At 44.5% G+C, this 15,886-nt stretch overlaps 2 protein-coding genes across 2 annotated transcripts; one reads left to right on the forward strand and one right to left on the reverse strand.

The window, feature by feature from the left end:
- Positions 1 to 3,051: 3,051 nt before the first annotated feature.
- LOC124662998 (protein MOR1-like) lies at positions 3,052 to 4,243 on the forward strand. The gene is given in 6 exon segments (XM_047200766.1): positions 3,052 to 3,129; positions 3,235 to 3,330; positions 3,491 to 3,562; positions 3,646 to 3,708; positions 3,710 to 3,878; positions 3,986 to 4,243. Coding segments are annotated over 6 exon segments (720 nt in total). The 3' UTR covers positions 4,228 to 4,243.
- Positions 4,244 to 7,051: 2,808 nt separating this feature from the next.
- On the reverse strand, positions 7,052 to 15,029 carry LOC124666797 (probable bifunctional methylthioribulose-1-phosphate dehydratase/enolase-phosphatase E1). The gene is made up of 12 exons (XM_047204122.1): positions 14,789 to 15,029; positions 14,373 to 14,509; positions 14,195 to 14,290; positions 12,640 to 12,759; positions 12,199 to 12,288; positions 11,564 to 11,725; positions 9,550 to 9,705; positions 9,260 to 9,409; positions 9,079 to 9,180; positions 7,958 to 8,067; positions 7,765 to 7,883; positions 7,052 to 7,529 (listed from the first exon to the last, which is right to left on the reverse strand). Exons 1-12 carry the CDS (start codon positions 15,012 to 15,014, stop codon positions 7,438 to 7,440), a joined length of 1,560 nt encoding a protein of 519 aa, XP_047060078.1. The 5' UTR covers positions 15,015 to 15,029; the 3' UTR covers positions 7,052 to 7,437.
- Positions 15,030 to 15,886: the final 857 nt, after the last annotated feature.

Below are 15,886 nucleotides of genomic sequence, written 5' to 3' on the forward strand. Positions count from 1 at the left end.
CGATACAAGCATGTTGGGGCCGCAGCACAACCAGGCCCAAAAGAAACGGAAGAGAAAGAGAAAAGAAAACAAAAGCCGACACCGGTAACTCGACAAGAACGATGACGACCCCGCAACCGCTGCGTCCTCCGGAGAATGCCCACCACACTCCTAGCACCTCAAACCGCCGCATACCAAAACAGCACCTTCAACAAGGAGAGCGACGACGACGCCGCTGCTGTCCGGAGAACTCCTGGGGTTTCCCCCGGTACACGGAAGGAAATGGAAAGGGGGTACAACCGACGCCCTCCAAGAAGGCAAGGCGGCACCCTCGGGCGCCACCGCGTCAGAGTCGGATGAGCCGACATGGATTTCTCCCAACCCCAAATCCACCATCCTGGACGATTCGAAGAGCTCCCCCAACCTACCGCCCACCAACACACGCCCCCACGGTCTTGAAGTCCTCATCGCTGTCTCGCCGTGGACACCGGCGCAAGGCCTAGAGGAAGAAGAGGGAGACAGCAGGGCCCGGGGTAGCATACCACTACCGGCGGGAGGGAACAACCTCCACCGGACGACCACCACCTGCGGTCTTCACGGCAGCCGACCGGACCAAGCAGCAAGGACAAACCAGGCCCCTCCTGGCCCGGCCGAGCCCAACCAGGCCCGTGAAGTCCTCGCCGCCAAGTTGCAGCTGGCCGGCCATGGCGTCGCCACCACCCTGCCACCGCCGACGCGCCTCTTCCGCCACCAGGGAACCGCTAGGTCGGACCAGGGGCCGACGGCCCGCCAAGCCCAGATCGGGCCCGAAAGGGGGCCCAGATCTTGGCCGAACGGACGCCGCCACCACCCCTCCCGACCGCCGCTCCGCCGCCAACGACGGCGCCGCTGCGCCTCCTTCCACCCGACACGCGGAAACCACGCCGCCGCATCGGACCGCCGAAGGCCGAGGTGCACCGCCACGGGTCGCCCTGCGCCGCGCCGCGGCTCCGCGCCGCGGGAGAGGCCGCCCGCCGCCGCCGGCACCGCACAGGCAACGCCCGGCGGCCCGCGCCGGCGGCGGCGCAGAGAGGGAGGGGGAAGAGAGGGCTGGGAGGCGCGGCGGCTAGGGTTCGCCCCTGCTCGCCCGCGCGGGGGGCGAGAGGAGCGAGACGGGGGGCGAGAGGACCCACAGCCGCTTCAACCCGGGCGAGTCATCTGGATCGGCTACCAACAAAAATGCAAGACAGGCAAGACAGGCAATTTTGAACAAAAAACATAACAGTTCACTTCTTGGTTCACTACCCAGATGTGTACTGTTTATGGCATCTTCTTTCTACTTATTCTTATTATTTGGATATAGGTCTGATGTAGCAGAACAAAGTGGGGAGTTAGTTTCCCGTTCAATAGCAGGATCGATGACCCCAAGGTGCTCCAGCTATCTTATTTAATGGGTCTGTAATAGGAGTTTGTATTCCATAACACAACTCCACTTGTGTATGCTTGTCTATGAATAGGGTAAACTTTGGTTATGCCGATGCCCATATGGTACCTAGGCAGATGGCGGCTGGTCCTGCAGACTCGTGAAGCTCTTGATATTGTTGCATTAGGTTTGCCTGAGCAGGTTTGTGCTGTTACATACATAGTTCGGCCACCTCTTTTTCCCCCGTTGATGTGCTCTTTGTTCTTTCCTTTTTCTGTTACTGTATTTGATATCTACCTGTAACAACCTATTTGCTTTACCGCATTTCTACATCCATTGTTGAAGTGTAAGCATTGATATTATGTTTTTGTTCATGCAGTCTGTTGAAGGAATGAAAGTCATATGCCATGAGCTAACTCAGGCAGTTGACCCCGAAAGCTCTGTGCTTGATGATCTTATCAAAGAAGCTTACAGATTAGTTTCATGCTTGTCTGTTATGGTAAGCCTTCATTGTATTCTTCAGCTTAGCTTTCGGTAACTCTGCCAACTTCGATGATGACATATTTTTCAGGTTCCAAAAACCTTTAATTTCAGCCTAGCTGGTGCTTCTTCAAGGTCTTGCAAATACGCTTTAAATACTCTCATGCAGGTCTGTTAATAAGTCTATGCTCGTTTTTCTTTCCTTTTTATATATTTGTTTAATGTTGTTTACGAGTTGGTTGCTATTCTGCAGACTTTCCAGATCAAACGACTTGCTCATGCTGTGAAGGAGGGTACCTTAGACAATCTTATCACAGAGCTACTACTCTGGCTTTTAGATGAAAGAGTTCCTCTTATGGATGATGGTAGTCAACTACTCAAGGCTCTTAAAGTCTTGATGCTTAATCCTGGTATGTGTATTTCTTTACATATTCTCTTAAGCTTGCTGTCTGCTGTGTTTACGATTCTACTTTGAGCAGGATAATGCTGAGAGAACATCCTCATTTGTTGTACTAATCAACTTACTGAGGCCTTTAGACCCTTCAAGATGGCCATGCGCAACTCCATCAGAGTCCCTTGCTGTAAAAAATCAGAAGTTCTCATATTTAGTTGTCAAATGTTTAATTAAATTGACAAAGGTATGCTGCTATTTGTGTATGGACTGTTGTGAATATGTACAGGGTGTCAATTTTGATGGCATATGTCATCTTTTCTGGTTCTTCAAAGTACGATATACGAAGTTGACCTTGATCGCATTCTTCAGAGTGTTCATATTTATTTACAAGAACTTGGGATGGAAGAGATACGGAGGAGGTCTGTGCTGACCCATTAGATTTGAATATTTATCTCTTCAATCATTTCCTTTTGTATTTCAGTCACATGAGATGCATGCATATGGTGTAGGGCTGGAGCTGATGACAAACCACTAAGAATGGTCAAAACTGTGCTGCATGAACTTGTAAAGCTTCGAGGTACAGCAATAAAAGGTCATCTTTCGATGGTCCCTATAGATGCTGAACCTCAGCCAATCATTCTTGCATACATTGATCTTAATCTTCAGCTAGGATTTGAATATCATGTCCTTTGATCATTCCATGAAAGCTTCTATGTGCCTCCTTTTTGTCTAAGCAAATACTATTGGGTCATCCTAGACCCTTGCAGCAGCAAGGATGTTGACGCCATCTGGACCTATGGGCCAAACTCGCTGGGGTGACACCGCATCGAACAATGCAAATCCATCAGTTCATTCAACTGATGCACAATTGAAGGTTGCACCACTTGTTTCTTTTGTCACGTCATGCTTGTAGTTTAATTGTATTCAACTTCACACACTTATTTGATACATTGTTTGCCTTTGTTTCGGGTATGATCAGCAAGAGCTTGCTGCAGTATTCAAGAAAATTGGTGATAAGCAAACATGTACTATTGGTCTTTATGAGCTGTACAGGATAACCCAGCTGTACCCAAAGGTATATATTATCAAGTAGTATCGATGTTGATTTTACACTAGTACAGCTTGCATCATTGGAAAAGTAAATCTGAAACTTGGAACTTCGATTTTTTTAATCTTCGCCATTTTAAGCTGTCTGCTCTGGTTTATTTCCTGATTCAAGAACATGCTTTCCTCAGGTTGATATATTTGCTCAGCTTCAGAATGCAAGTGAAGCATTTAGAACGTACATCAGGGATGGGCTTGCTCAGGTTTGTAATCTCCTCCTTGGACGGGTTTGAGTCTTTTGGTACTTCTGACTGAGATATAAGAAATGTGTTTGTGGTGCATCCAGGTGGAGAAGAATGCCGCAGCTGGAAGAACACCCTCTAGTCTTCCATTATCAACGCCACCTCCAATAGGCAATAGCATCTATACCTTCTCCAAAATTCGCACCTTTTCCTGTCCACACAAAATCGATAAATAGCAAAACCGATTGTAATGAAGATGATCCCTTCAGAGTCCAAGGAGACTCTGATATTAGGCTACAATCTACTGAACAACAGACCGATAGATTCCAATCCTCAGGTCTACTTCTTACGCTATCTTTTGGCATCTGGATATTTGACTGTATGGTATCAAAATTATTGATATTTGTTTTTTATTATTGGAACTATTTATTTCTTCGCCAGCAGGGACACTGGATGCTCTCAGGGAAAGAATGAAAAGCATGCAAGCTGCAGCTGTAGGAGGTAATTTTGATGGAGCTCATACAAGGCCATTGGCAAGTATGAACGGTAATATGCTACATGGGGGCACACGACTGGATGGTGAACCACAAACACCAAGTAATATTCCACCCATGGACGAGAGAGCATTATCTGGGCTGCAAGCACGAATGGAGAGGCTGAAGAGTGGGTCTATGGATCCACTCTAAATACAGTTGACATTATCATGATAAATACCACCCATTGTAATTGACTGTATATTTGCAGCATAGCCATGCTATTTGTAGATAGGTATGTCAGATGCACTACATGATGCGGGGCTGACGTTTTGTTATCCCCGCGTTCCAGGTCAACCCATTCTTGCAGAGTTCTCCGGTGTAGTTTTTGATATCTAGCCACCGCGCGCCGAACAGCTCCCCCAGCACCCCGGCGTGCTCCTCGCCCGCCCCCGCGCTCCCGGACATCACGTCCCCTGCGACAAACGAGCAGAGAATTCTCGATGCGATCAGCAGGCGCCATGGACCATGGTGCACACACTCAGCAATGGGCTGTGCTCCGGTGTCCCCCCTTGGCGAACGATGTTCAGGTGGTAAACGTGCGTTTGGTTCGTGACTAGAAAATATGGATGATCCCATCCCAAAAGTCGAATATTTCTCAGAAAGGCTAGACCATATGATCCGTGAATTTCATGACTAATCTCACTAGCCGCCTGAGAATCCATGGCCGTCGACGCGACTCCGACACCTGCCACCGTCGTATGTGTGCTCCCCAGCTCAGCGGCGGCCACCATGTCACGGCGAGCGGTGGGCTTGCTTTTCCGCGTGGCTCCCCAACTCGACATCGGCGGCCTCCAGGGCGCGGTAAGCGGCGGGCTTGATTTTCAACGTGGCTCCCTAGCTCGGCGGCGGCGGCCTCCATGGCGTGGCGAGCAACGAGCTTGCTACGTCTGCGCCACACCCAGTCGAAGAAACGGCCTCGCTAAGTATGTGTGGGTAGTGACCTTGCTAGGCACGGCTAGGCGGCCGCTCGCTAGGTCTGGCCTCCACCACAAAGGGAAAAGGACCCGTTAATTACATATTAACCGGTGTGTTAATGGCATATTTATATGTTTCTATTAATCGTTAATTAAATATATTTTATCCCATCCCATCCCGTACATGTTTGCCCATGAACCAAACACACATGTTAAGTCAATCCACGAAGGGGTATCAACAGATCTTAGCCGTCTAAATAGAACAAAGTTTAGAGGGGGGGACACCGGAGCAATAGCCCTCAGCAATACGAATGTACGAAAGAAGCGCTCGCGTCGTTGCGAGGGCTAGCTTACTGATGATGATGAGGTAGACGACGAGAGTGCCGGCGGTGGTGAAGGCGACGAAGACGTTGAGCGCGGCGGCGCCGGCGCGGCCGAACGCGTCGCCCATGATCCCCGCGTACGAGGGCGGGCCGCTGGGAGCCCAGCCCGTGTACCGCAGCATGAACTCCACGGAGACGTTGGAGAGGACGGCAACGGCCGCGATGAGGACGAGCGCGGGGGCCACGCCGAGCACGCGCATTGCCGCCGGGATCGACATGATGCCGGCGCCGATGATGCTCGTGGACAGGTTGAACACCGCGCCGGAGACGGACGCCCCGCCGCCGTGCCCGCCGGAGAGCTCCGGGAGCAGCAGCGGCTCCGCGGCACCAGCTCGCCCGCCCATGCTCGCTCGCCGGCGGCCTCGTCCTCGGGTTGGTCTCGGGCGTGTGGTGTGGACGGCGTCCGTCGGGACTCGGGAGTGCTTAATTAAATATGGCACACGAGGCAAGTATTGAATCAGTAAATTACTCTTATACCCTGACGTGGCGAACATGAGCGCCGAAGCAGAAGTTGGTAATGGTGTGTAGCATGGAAAATTCCACGCATGAGATGCGTACAACGGGACAGGCGAAGGCAGAATGATTGGAGAGGCGGGGCAGGAGATAGGAGCCTGTTGTACTTGGACGCCTATGCGCATGGGTTCGTGTTTCGCAATGACACGACGATGAACTGGGTTTGTTTAAGCAAAACGTGTTCATTTAGTCATCTTTTGTCTCCAATATGTTGCGAATAGCTGGCAATTTATTTGGTGTATGATCGCCGCGTCTATGGCCTATGAAGTCAGTAAACATCATACATCTTACTTCTTTCTCCCCGAAAAAAGAACACTTTCTTAAAAATGAATGATTCAAAAAATCCGTCTCACTATGTGCACCAACCCTATCAATAACATTTTTGGAGAATATGAAAATAAAAATTATATAGTTCTGACAAAATCTGGAAAATTCTAAAATTTTGAAATATGCATTATTCACTATACTTAGCTCCATGATTTTGTCAGTTTTGTGTATCCTACAATACAAAATATTTCATACTAAAATTTTACACATTTATTTTATACACCATTGACTACATATCCAACTTTTCTACTCCTTTCGTCCTATAATTCAGATGTACATGGGTTTGAGGGAGTGTTGCCTTTATCGATATATGTCGCAAGTTTGTATAAATTTAGATGTATCTAGACACTATTTGGTGTATAAATATATAACTTTAGATAAATATCTGACATCTTTTTATGAACGGAGAAAGTAAAAAATCTTTGAAATAGTATGAATTTTGATATATCTTGAGCTCATTAAAGTTGGGGCTCCATTTGGAGTTTACATGCATGTACTGCTAACTTTATGAATTTGCGACACCAAGTTCTTAAAATGATAATATACAACCGTGTGGAACGTCTCTCGTATTTTCAATGCTCCCTCTGGCTAAAATTAATTGACGCAGCCATATACTATGCCCAATACAAGTGTACAGGGGAGTAGGTGTTTACCGTGGTATGTCATGAAGCCATGTAAATTTTCGATAAAAACATGATTGTACGTGCCCTATGGAAAGCAAGGCGTAGAAAGAAGGGAGCTTTTTCAGGCTCTATAGACAAGATGGTGTTCTCTATGTACAATTCTGCTTAAAATGTGGCTGTTTTGCACGACTGCAACAGCATAACTCCCACTCGATAACCCCATTCTTCATCAAATTTATTTCTACTGTCACAGCAAGAGCTGAAATCTCGCCAACAAGTAAATTTTACCTCATGACATCACAGAACTCGAAAGTGGACCAAACGAGCACGACCAACTCACAAACACAGGACTCGAAGGTGAACCAAATGAGCTCGATCGACTCACAAACACAAACACACTCGTACCCTCTTGGCACCATTCTCTTTTTCTTACTACAATTCTTCCCACTTTTATTCTGCCACCTGATTTTATTGCAATCGGACGCCGTGCTAATAAGGCGCTATCCTGCTATTACAAGAACTGATCCAGCTGATCCAGTGGCCCATGCCACGTACACATCCAAAGGTGATTCTCCCGCATGCTTGTCTCTTGCACATTTCTCAGATCTCACTGAAAGAGCTGATTGTCCGGAAACCGTGATTCTCAGGAAGTGGTGCATTCCCCGGGCGAATAGAGATTATTACATCGAGACCTGAAGAGAAACAATGTTAGATAAACAGTGAAATCCAAGTCTATCCCACGAGAGGAGATAAGATATTAAGAACAAAAGCACATATACAACCGTGCAATAATGAACACAATATCTTAGCTCACGAGTGACGCACGCAGGCCAAAAAAGTGTGAACACTCCATAAGACATAAACATTATATTTACATGACTTGTCTACAAATATCCTAATATTAGAGTGGAACTAGCATAGGGGTACCTGCACTCTTTGCAGCAACAGCTTCTTCGAACACATCTGTGATAAATAAGATTTCAGATGGCTTGTCCACCCCAAGTGATTTTGTGATCTCGAAGTAACTCCTTGCTTCTCTTTTGTTTCTGTTCATATTAGAGGGTCATAATTCCATATTCATTTTTGAAGGGACAAATAGAACAATAAATAGAAAGCTTACCCTGTTGTGGTGTCAAAAAAACCACACAAGTATTGTCGCAGATCACCATGGGATGAGTGGCCAAATAGTAGCCTTTGTGCCTCTCTACTGCCACTTGAGTATATGTAAACCTATTGGCAAGCATATGATCTTATATCAAGTGACTGGACACTTCACAAATCTAGGAATACATATACAAGACTATACGCTTGAAACTCAAGTTCTAATAATATCTTAACTACCATTCATAGTATACGACCGTATCACATGACTAAACCAACTTATAGTTATTATCATCATTTCTTGTTTACTCCTTTTAACATTATCTTTTTCAAGTTCAACACAGCTCAGTTACATCTAATGTGTTCAATTAATGCAACGAAAGGTTAGCATCCTTCTGGTCTATCAGAAATCATTTTTCTGTGCTTCTCTACATGCTAATAAATTCATTAGAACTTCTGACGACCTACTAGCCGATTTTTTTTGGGTTTCTCAGTTTACGAGGGACTGAGCATTATGCTTTATTCAAATCCATATTGCTTACATGCATCAGTCCTACATATGAAAGTAGAACAGACGAACCGCAGAGCAACTGATTTTTTTTATGACCATCTCAATGGTTGAGCACGGTACTGAAGTAAACTATTTGCTGTGAATGAGATATGTGCGTTTAGTAATGACCCACCCAGCAGCAAGTTAGGAAGAAGATCCCCGTGATCTCTCAATTAGGAGGTTTATCCTTTAAATTAGGAAGATAACATTTAGCTTGGGCCATATGCCAATTACAAGTAAGATCTGTGTGTTGTTAAATATGAGTGTTAGTCCTATATGTAAAGAGGACCCCCTATGAGAAATAAATCAAGCAAGAACTAGAACAACACTTCTTCTATCTTGCCCCTAGGGGTACAAGCCTTTCCCCTAACTCCCTGCAACCCTAGTACACAACAGAGAGATTTACGGAGTTCTGTAGTGGGTATTGTCTCAACAATAGCTCAGGAGTCAACTCTCTGACCTAAATAACTCAGTTACGAAGTATGAACAATAAAAATAAGCATGAACAATAAACAGATCTGATGACAATCCAAATTTATGCCACAAAAGTCGAAAATTTATACTTCGGAAGAGTTTGACCAAATAGATACCTTCACACCGTGAGATTGCCAGTCCTTCAGCGCCCCGGGAACATCCTCAAAAACAACACCGTGCAATTCTTTGCTTTCAAATCCAGTCCTCCATATATGACCCTGGAATTAGCCATTAGAACAGAACTCCATCAAAGAAAGAAGATATAGTTCCGGCTCAGGGAAGGAATGTGAAAGGTACCTGAAGTTGTTTCAATGATGTAATCTTCCGGTCTGCTTTGATCATGGACTCAACATTAGTGACTAACGAATTGATAACCTCTTCTTTGCCAGCATCACTGGGTGCAACTGGAACAGCCCCAACAACTCCGTTTCTCAGGTCTTCTTCAACCTGCATAATTGGTTAATAGTCTGTTAAACTTGAATAAACAAAGTAATTTGTGCAAGCGCAGTCAAACACGATATACTAGCATGATTAACTTTGATTTTAGATCCTTCACAGGACAGTTAAATTCCTATACCATAACTTACTTGGATGCGCAATAGTTCGATGTCTTCTTTGGTTTCTTCAGAATCGTATGTAGAAATCAGATGCTTCCGCACATTATCACGGGCATAAGGAAACATAACATCAGTCACAAATGATATTGGAGTTGTTGTTCCTTCGATGTCAAGTACAACACAATGCTGCAATGAGCAAAAAAGTGTGAGTACTAGCATTCAACAAATAAGTGAACAGTTAAGTGCCCAGATATACCAAACGTAAACCAGCTAAGGAAAAACACAAGCAAAAACATCCGCTATAACATCCTATTTCTCAAAGGGTTCTATGAAAAAATTCAGTTGCAAGGATGTTACTTGTGCAGAAGTTGTCTCATGTGTTTCATTCAAAGTGTTTGAATTAATTAAAGCTATGTGATTTGTGTTAAGTCCATATATTAGAAAATATCGATAGAGATACCCGCTAGCGATAGTTTACTTGATTATTTTCTCTTTTGGTGCGTTCTCCAGGAATTCCAAAGTTACTTTAATTTATCATTAATCGACTCGGCTGGAACCCAGCTCCTTGGTCCATTCTATTCTCCTTCAGCCCACGCCAAAGCAACCAACACCAACTCATCATCTAGCCCAAGTTGCAGCCCAATCTCTAATCCTCTTTCTCTCACTTGTAACTTGTAAGTTGTCTCTGTGTCACATTTCTTGAACACATGAAGCAGCACAGCATCAGGAAATTACAGCCGTTCCTCTATCGCTTCATCTCCCCACTTCCTACTCTCTTCTATTGCACGTGCAAATTAAATCCCTGTCACCGCCCACACTCATCCCCTTTATCTCTCATCTTTTTTCCTTGTTTAATCTCAACCAGAAACGGTAACCATTAGCGCACAGACGTACAGGAACCATGTCATTTCTTGATCTCCATGCTCTATTACAAAGCCAATACGAGGAAAGCAATCTGTTAGCACGCCTCTTCTCTCTGTTTTCTCTCGGACAATCTCACCTGAAGCCCATAAAAGAGTTCGCACAGATGCTGCTTTCCCAGCGTCTGCTGCATAGTTCACTGGACCACCTGCTCCACAAGTAGCTTTGAGTCCAATTCCTTCCACTATCAGCTTCTCAACAATCTCGTCTAAATGGTGCTCATATCCACAAAATCTACACCGCACCATCACGATTCACGAGGGTAGTTCCATCACTGCCTTCCTCTCCAGATTGCTGAAATATCGCCACACCATAAACACCGGCTTTTCCAGGCGACTCCAACCATTACAGTGACACCTCAGGTTGCATAAGTTTACCACTGGGATCTACTCCCTTCTATAGGTTGTAACTGGTTGTAATAGTAGCTTACATTACGGGGTGGAGGGAGTAAGTACTAATGCAAACTGAGAGAGTACCCATTAATGGTGACAGTTTTTTGGTAGAGAGAAAATAAAAGGAAAATGGATGGAACAGCAACGGGATGAGTGCCTCAAGTGATAGCGATTTAATTTCACACTGGAAATTGAAGAGAGAAGGGAGTGGGTGGTGAACCAATGGAGGAAACTCTAGAGTTGCCTGCTGATGTGTGTGTTTGCTGGAGGGTGAAGAAATCTGACACAGATGCTACAGTTACATGTAAGAGAAAGAGAATTAGAGACCGGGGTGAAGATTGGGCTGGGCTAGGCTGGTTGCTTGAGTGGTGGGTGGGCTGAAGAAGAACAAAATGCAAATGGTTGAGAAAAATAGGAACTGAACTCCTAATATTGTAGCAAAATTCACACAAGCCAAAAGTACTATGCAGAATTATCCATAATTTCTCCAAGGCATTATTTGAACTCGAAATATTCCAATAAATGGACTCAACTCCAGTTACATAATTCAAATTAACTAAAAAAAAAATTTCAATAAAATACATGGGACTACTTTTACACAAAGTAACATTCCTGACTGAAAATAATACTTGAAGAAAATATGATATTACAACAGCAGTTGCCCATGATATTAATCTAAAAGTACTATAAAGGAGGTTGAATTCACAAATCACTAGGAGCAAGGAACTGACCTTTGATGATTTAGCTGCATGAGCTCCATTAGGAACATCAGGACTTATAACAGTACGCAATCTTTTGGCGCTGTTTATTGGACCATGCTCAGGAGTTGTCCAATCAATCCCTAACTGATACATCTTGACGGCAGCATCAAGAAGATAATGATAGCATTCAGCCTGAAAAGCAAGGCCATAGCAATGTAGTGAACATCTGCCCACATAGGCTATATCATAAATTCTATTTTAAAAAAGGGCTAAACTATCCCTCTACTAATATAGCTTACATGTGTACAGCCTAGATTCCTCGCAAAAAAAAGTACAACCTAATGTTGATTAAATTTCAGAAAATCTGGATGCAAATTGCAAAATGACCATTAAAACTAAAAGAGGGGGTAGCATGTGGAGATAGATTTAAGGGCTTATATTGAACGAACTGATAACCTAAAATGAAGAGACGAAATGACTATGAGAGGAGATGAGAAGAATGTTAGTCAACAATAAGCACCCCAACCTGAAAACTGATTGATGTGTACCTCCTAGGAGGCGTGTAAACAAACTATACCTTTTCAGTGAAACGAAACACAAAGATCTCTTTCCGTTTTCTCGAGAAAACTGATGCAGAAACCTAGGTCATGGAAATAAAAAAATACCTGTGTCTTGGCATTGATCCAGGAGTCACCCCAAACATAAATTCCATGGTTCCGTACAAGCACAGCAGTTGCCTTCGGGTATGCTTTGATCTGTAATAACTTCACATGAGGTACTGCTAGATCCAACCAAAATATTGTTCATAAGCTAACCTCGTTGTAATAAATATTGTTTGGTAGTTGCTCAAACTCTCCATAATACAAAGGAAAGCGATGGTGCTACTATTATAGGGTAAAGACTAAATGATCATATGAATGAGATGTGTTAGTCATTATTGCGGCCTATAAGCTGCCCAATCACATTGCTGGAATCATCTGATTTCTATCAGTACAAATTCATGAGAGATAAAACTACATATAACTGAAGCATGTATTTGTAACTGTAGACTGAATTGCTTGAAAACTGAATTATAGAATCTTGAAGAAAAAACACTAGTGCCATACCGCTTCGGCCAAAGAGTCTGTGAGTTCATACTCATAAGGAGTATTCTCAATTATGGGGATCACCAATTCATCTCTGTAGCCATGACCTTTGATTCCTTTAATCATTTCCATATGTGTCATCTGGAGTAAGATCAGCAGAGCAGTATATGGTCACAAAAGGAATACCCATACAGCAATTAATTTAGTACTAGAAGATAGAGATGGACTTAATTAGAGAGATATGTAAAACAGGATCTATGTAATGAATAAAGTAAAAAAGAGTCGGCGCGTAATTTTTCAGATATTGTTCTCCCCCATCTGCACTGCTCCACAATTAAATCCGAACTTCTAGTTTCCTACATCTGTATCACCGACAGTAAATAGTGCAGCACATATATCAATCACCCATACGCACAACTAACCGCAGAAAAGTGAACTTTCCAAAAACAAATTAGCAAACTTCTTCGTAACAACAGCAAATAAACCACACATTAATGGATTTTATGTGTACAGATGGAGATGCTATTTTTTCTAGATGGGCGACAGTGAACTTCCAGCAAAGCTTTCACAAGCAGAAAGAAATCGCCACAAGACGTAGTGAACTTCTATCAATGTGAGTTGTAAGCTGCTGCCACACACGGATAAAGTTTTGGAAAGTTCAGTGCTATTTGTGTTACAGTTACCAATTAGTAGCGCAGATGTCACTCGTATAGTGGTATCTGAAAACTCTGTCATTTAAGTTTTATTCTGATTCCAGTTGTGAACATCATTGGCCGATACAATGGGTGGGCTTGATAACTTGATATAGCACCATGCAACATGTATGGTAGCACACATGTTTCGATTTTAGACATGCCAGCATGTCACCGCATTCTTTATTACTCCTAACTAACTTTCAAGGGACATATATTGGAGCTCAAAATCATATAAAATATTTAGTTGCATACACCATCCACATTCTACATGTAAGACAAAACATATCACACACTCCACCATAAGAGTTTCCAATCAACGTACCAACCATACACATTTCTAAATGTTGACTTCCCGGCATGGACAACTTCAGAGGATGTGTATACATCACGGTCTGGAACTCTGGATCAATGATCCAAACAGTGGATGCATATCTGTGTTAGAGCAAATCTATACAAATTATGCACCATGTGCTAGTATTAATGATTTTTCAGGTGTGATGTTTTGCGTGACACGAACGAAACATGGAGCAAAACCAAAGTCCAGATTATTGAATCGCTGCACAAACCAGCAGCGCATCATATGCTAAACACTTGAAGTGTATAAATATAAATGGAAATATGGAGAGTATAAATGATGATCCTTCCACAATTGATCAGGATTAAAAGGTGTCCATAATGTGGTCGACTTCACTTCTATTATAAGCATTGCATTGCCTGAGGGTAAAGAAGTCCTGATCTTAAGTACATCAGGCATGCTGTGTCTAACTTTTGCAATTGCATTCTTAGTAAGCACTATATGTAAATTTCATGGAAACACGAAGAAGATTTTGTGCATTAGCTGAATTTCATGGGAAATGTAAAAAAATACTAGGAGGACTCACCCTGAACTCCTTTGCACCAGGAACGAGCATTGTTGCCATGCACGTCTCCATGCCATGGCTATGAATCACAGCCCCAGCTCCTCGCATTAGATAAGACTGCAGAACATCAAGGAAATCATACAACATGCAAAGGGAATCTGAAACGGCGGAACGAATAAAACAAAGGAAAGCTGACGACCTTCATGAACAGAGGTGCGCAGTCTGAACACTTTGGGTGCTTGTGTGGCCATGGCTTTGCTCGTGGTGCAGAAATGATCTTGCCATCTGCTGCCATCACGTACATGTCGTCTGCCACCATCCTCTCCTTCTGCACGCCTAAACCAGATATAAAGTCAGTGACGATAAGAAAGAACATCAGTTGATCCACCGCACACCATACTCATAATAAAAGTGCACTTCGCCCAGCAAACACTGAGCGGAACGAGCAAGCGTGAACTCGACATAAAGGCAGCAGCATCCGTCTCTATTCCTCGGCCGAGTGGGAACTCGCACCCCAGCTTAACAATTCATCGAACAGGTTGGGCTCGTTCACCGCGAGGCCGGGCTAACGTAAGCAGCGACCATAACATGAGAGCATATGGGGGAGTTAGGTACCTGACGGTGACATGACGATGAGCTGCTGCGCGAGGGGCACGGCGGGGTCGTTGGCCTTGACGGTGATGCTGCCGCCGGTGCCGGTGACCCAGCCCTGCAGGTAGAAGTGGCGGCAGAGCTCCGCCACCAGCTCCCGCGCCTCCCGCACGGCGTCGCCCGCCAGGTACGCCGCCGACGCCATCCCCTCCGCCGCCGCCGACGCAGCCTCTGCGCCACCGGTGGACATGGCTCCCGTGTGTCGCTTTTTCCTCCGAGGCGTGTCTGAGGACTGCGGTTCGTGTGGGGTGGGTTTTGGACCTGTGCTCCGATAGGTGGCGGCTTGATTCGTGCTGCGGTTACTCTATCTCGGGGCCACGTGTCAGTCGCGAATTGGCGGTGGCTGACTGTGACGGGACGGGAATCATCGGGGCGGAGAATAAACGTTTTCTTATCTGACTCGATTTTTTTTTGTTCAGGATATATTCGCACACCCACTTTACGCCGTGAGCGAAGGTGTTCACGGAAGGGAATACCATGCTCGTGTGGTAGGTGAAATCGAGCAGGGAGGGCGGCATATTTCGTGGTGGCCGTCGTCATGGATATGGCCGCAAATGCGGTGGAGTTTGAACTATGGATTTTCAGAGAACTGGATGATGGTTACCAGGATGGTTGTACCCAGCTCATCGAGGAGTTTAAATTTCAGGTTTATGTCTTTTAAAAAATGATTTCTTTTTGGTGGGATACGATGTTCACGTCGAGAGTGAGGCCTCTATGATAACGTCATCTTAAGCCTTGACCCGGTGACTCAGTTTTTCAAAGATGCCCATACGGGTATGTTGTACGTATGCAGGAGTGTAAACGGATTGGATCGGATCGGATTTTGCTCATACCATATATTTTTTTCGGATACAGATCGGAGCGGATATTTTGAATTGCAGATTCGAATCGGAAATGGGGCAGGCTCGTATTGAAATAAAAAAAATAGTCGGATTTATGCTCTCATCAGTAGATTGTTATAGTTTTTTCAAATCTCTGAGAGAGATTTAAACATTCAGTCTTGTGTAGTTAAGAAAAAAGAGACACACTAAAATTAAAAACTTGATATAAACATAAAGCTAA

This window comes from Lolium rigidum, chromosome 6, assembly GCF_022539505.1.
Source record: "Lolium rigidum isolate FL_2022 chromosome 6, APGP_CSIRO_Lrig_0.1, whole genome shotgun sequence".
In the NCBI taxonomy this organism is placed as follows: domain Eukaryota; kingdom Viridiplantae; phylum Streptophyta; class Magnoliopsida; order Poales; family Poaceae; genus Lolium; species Lolium rigidum.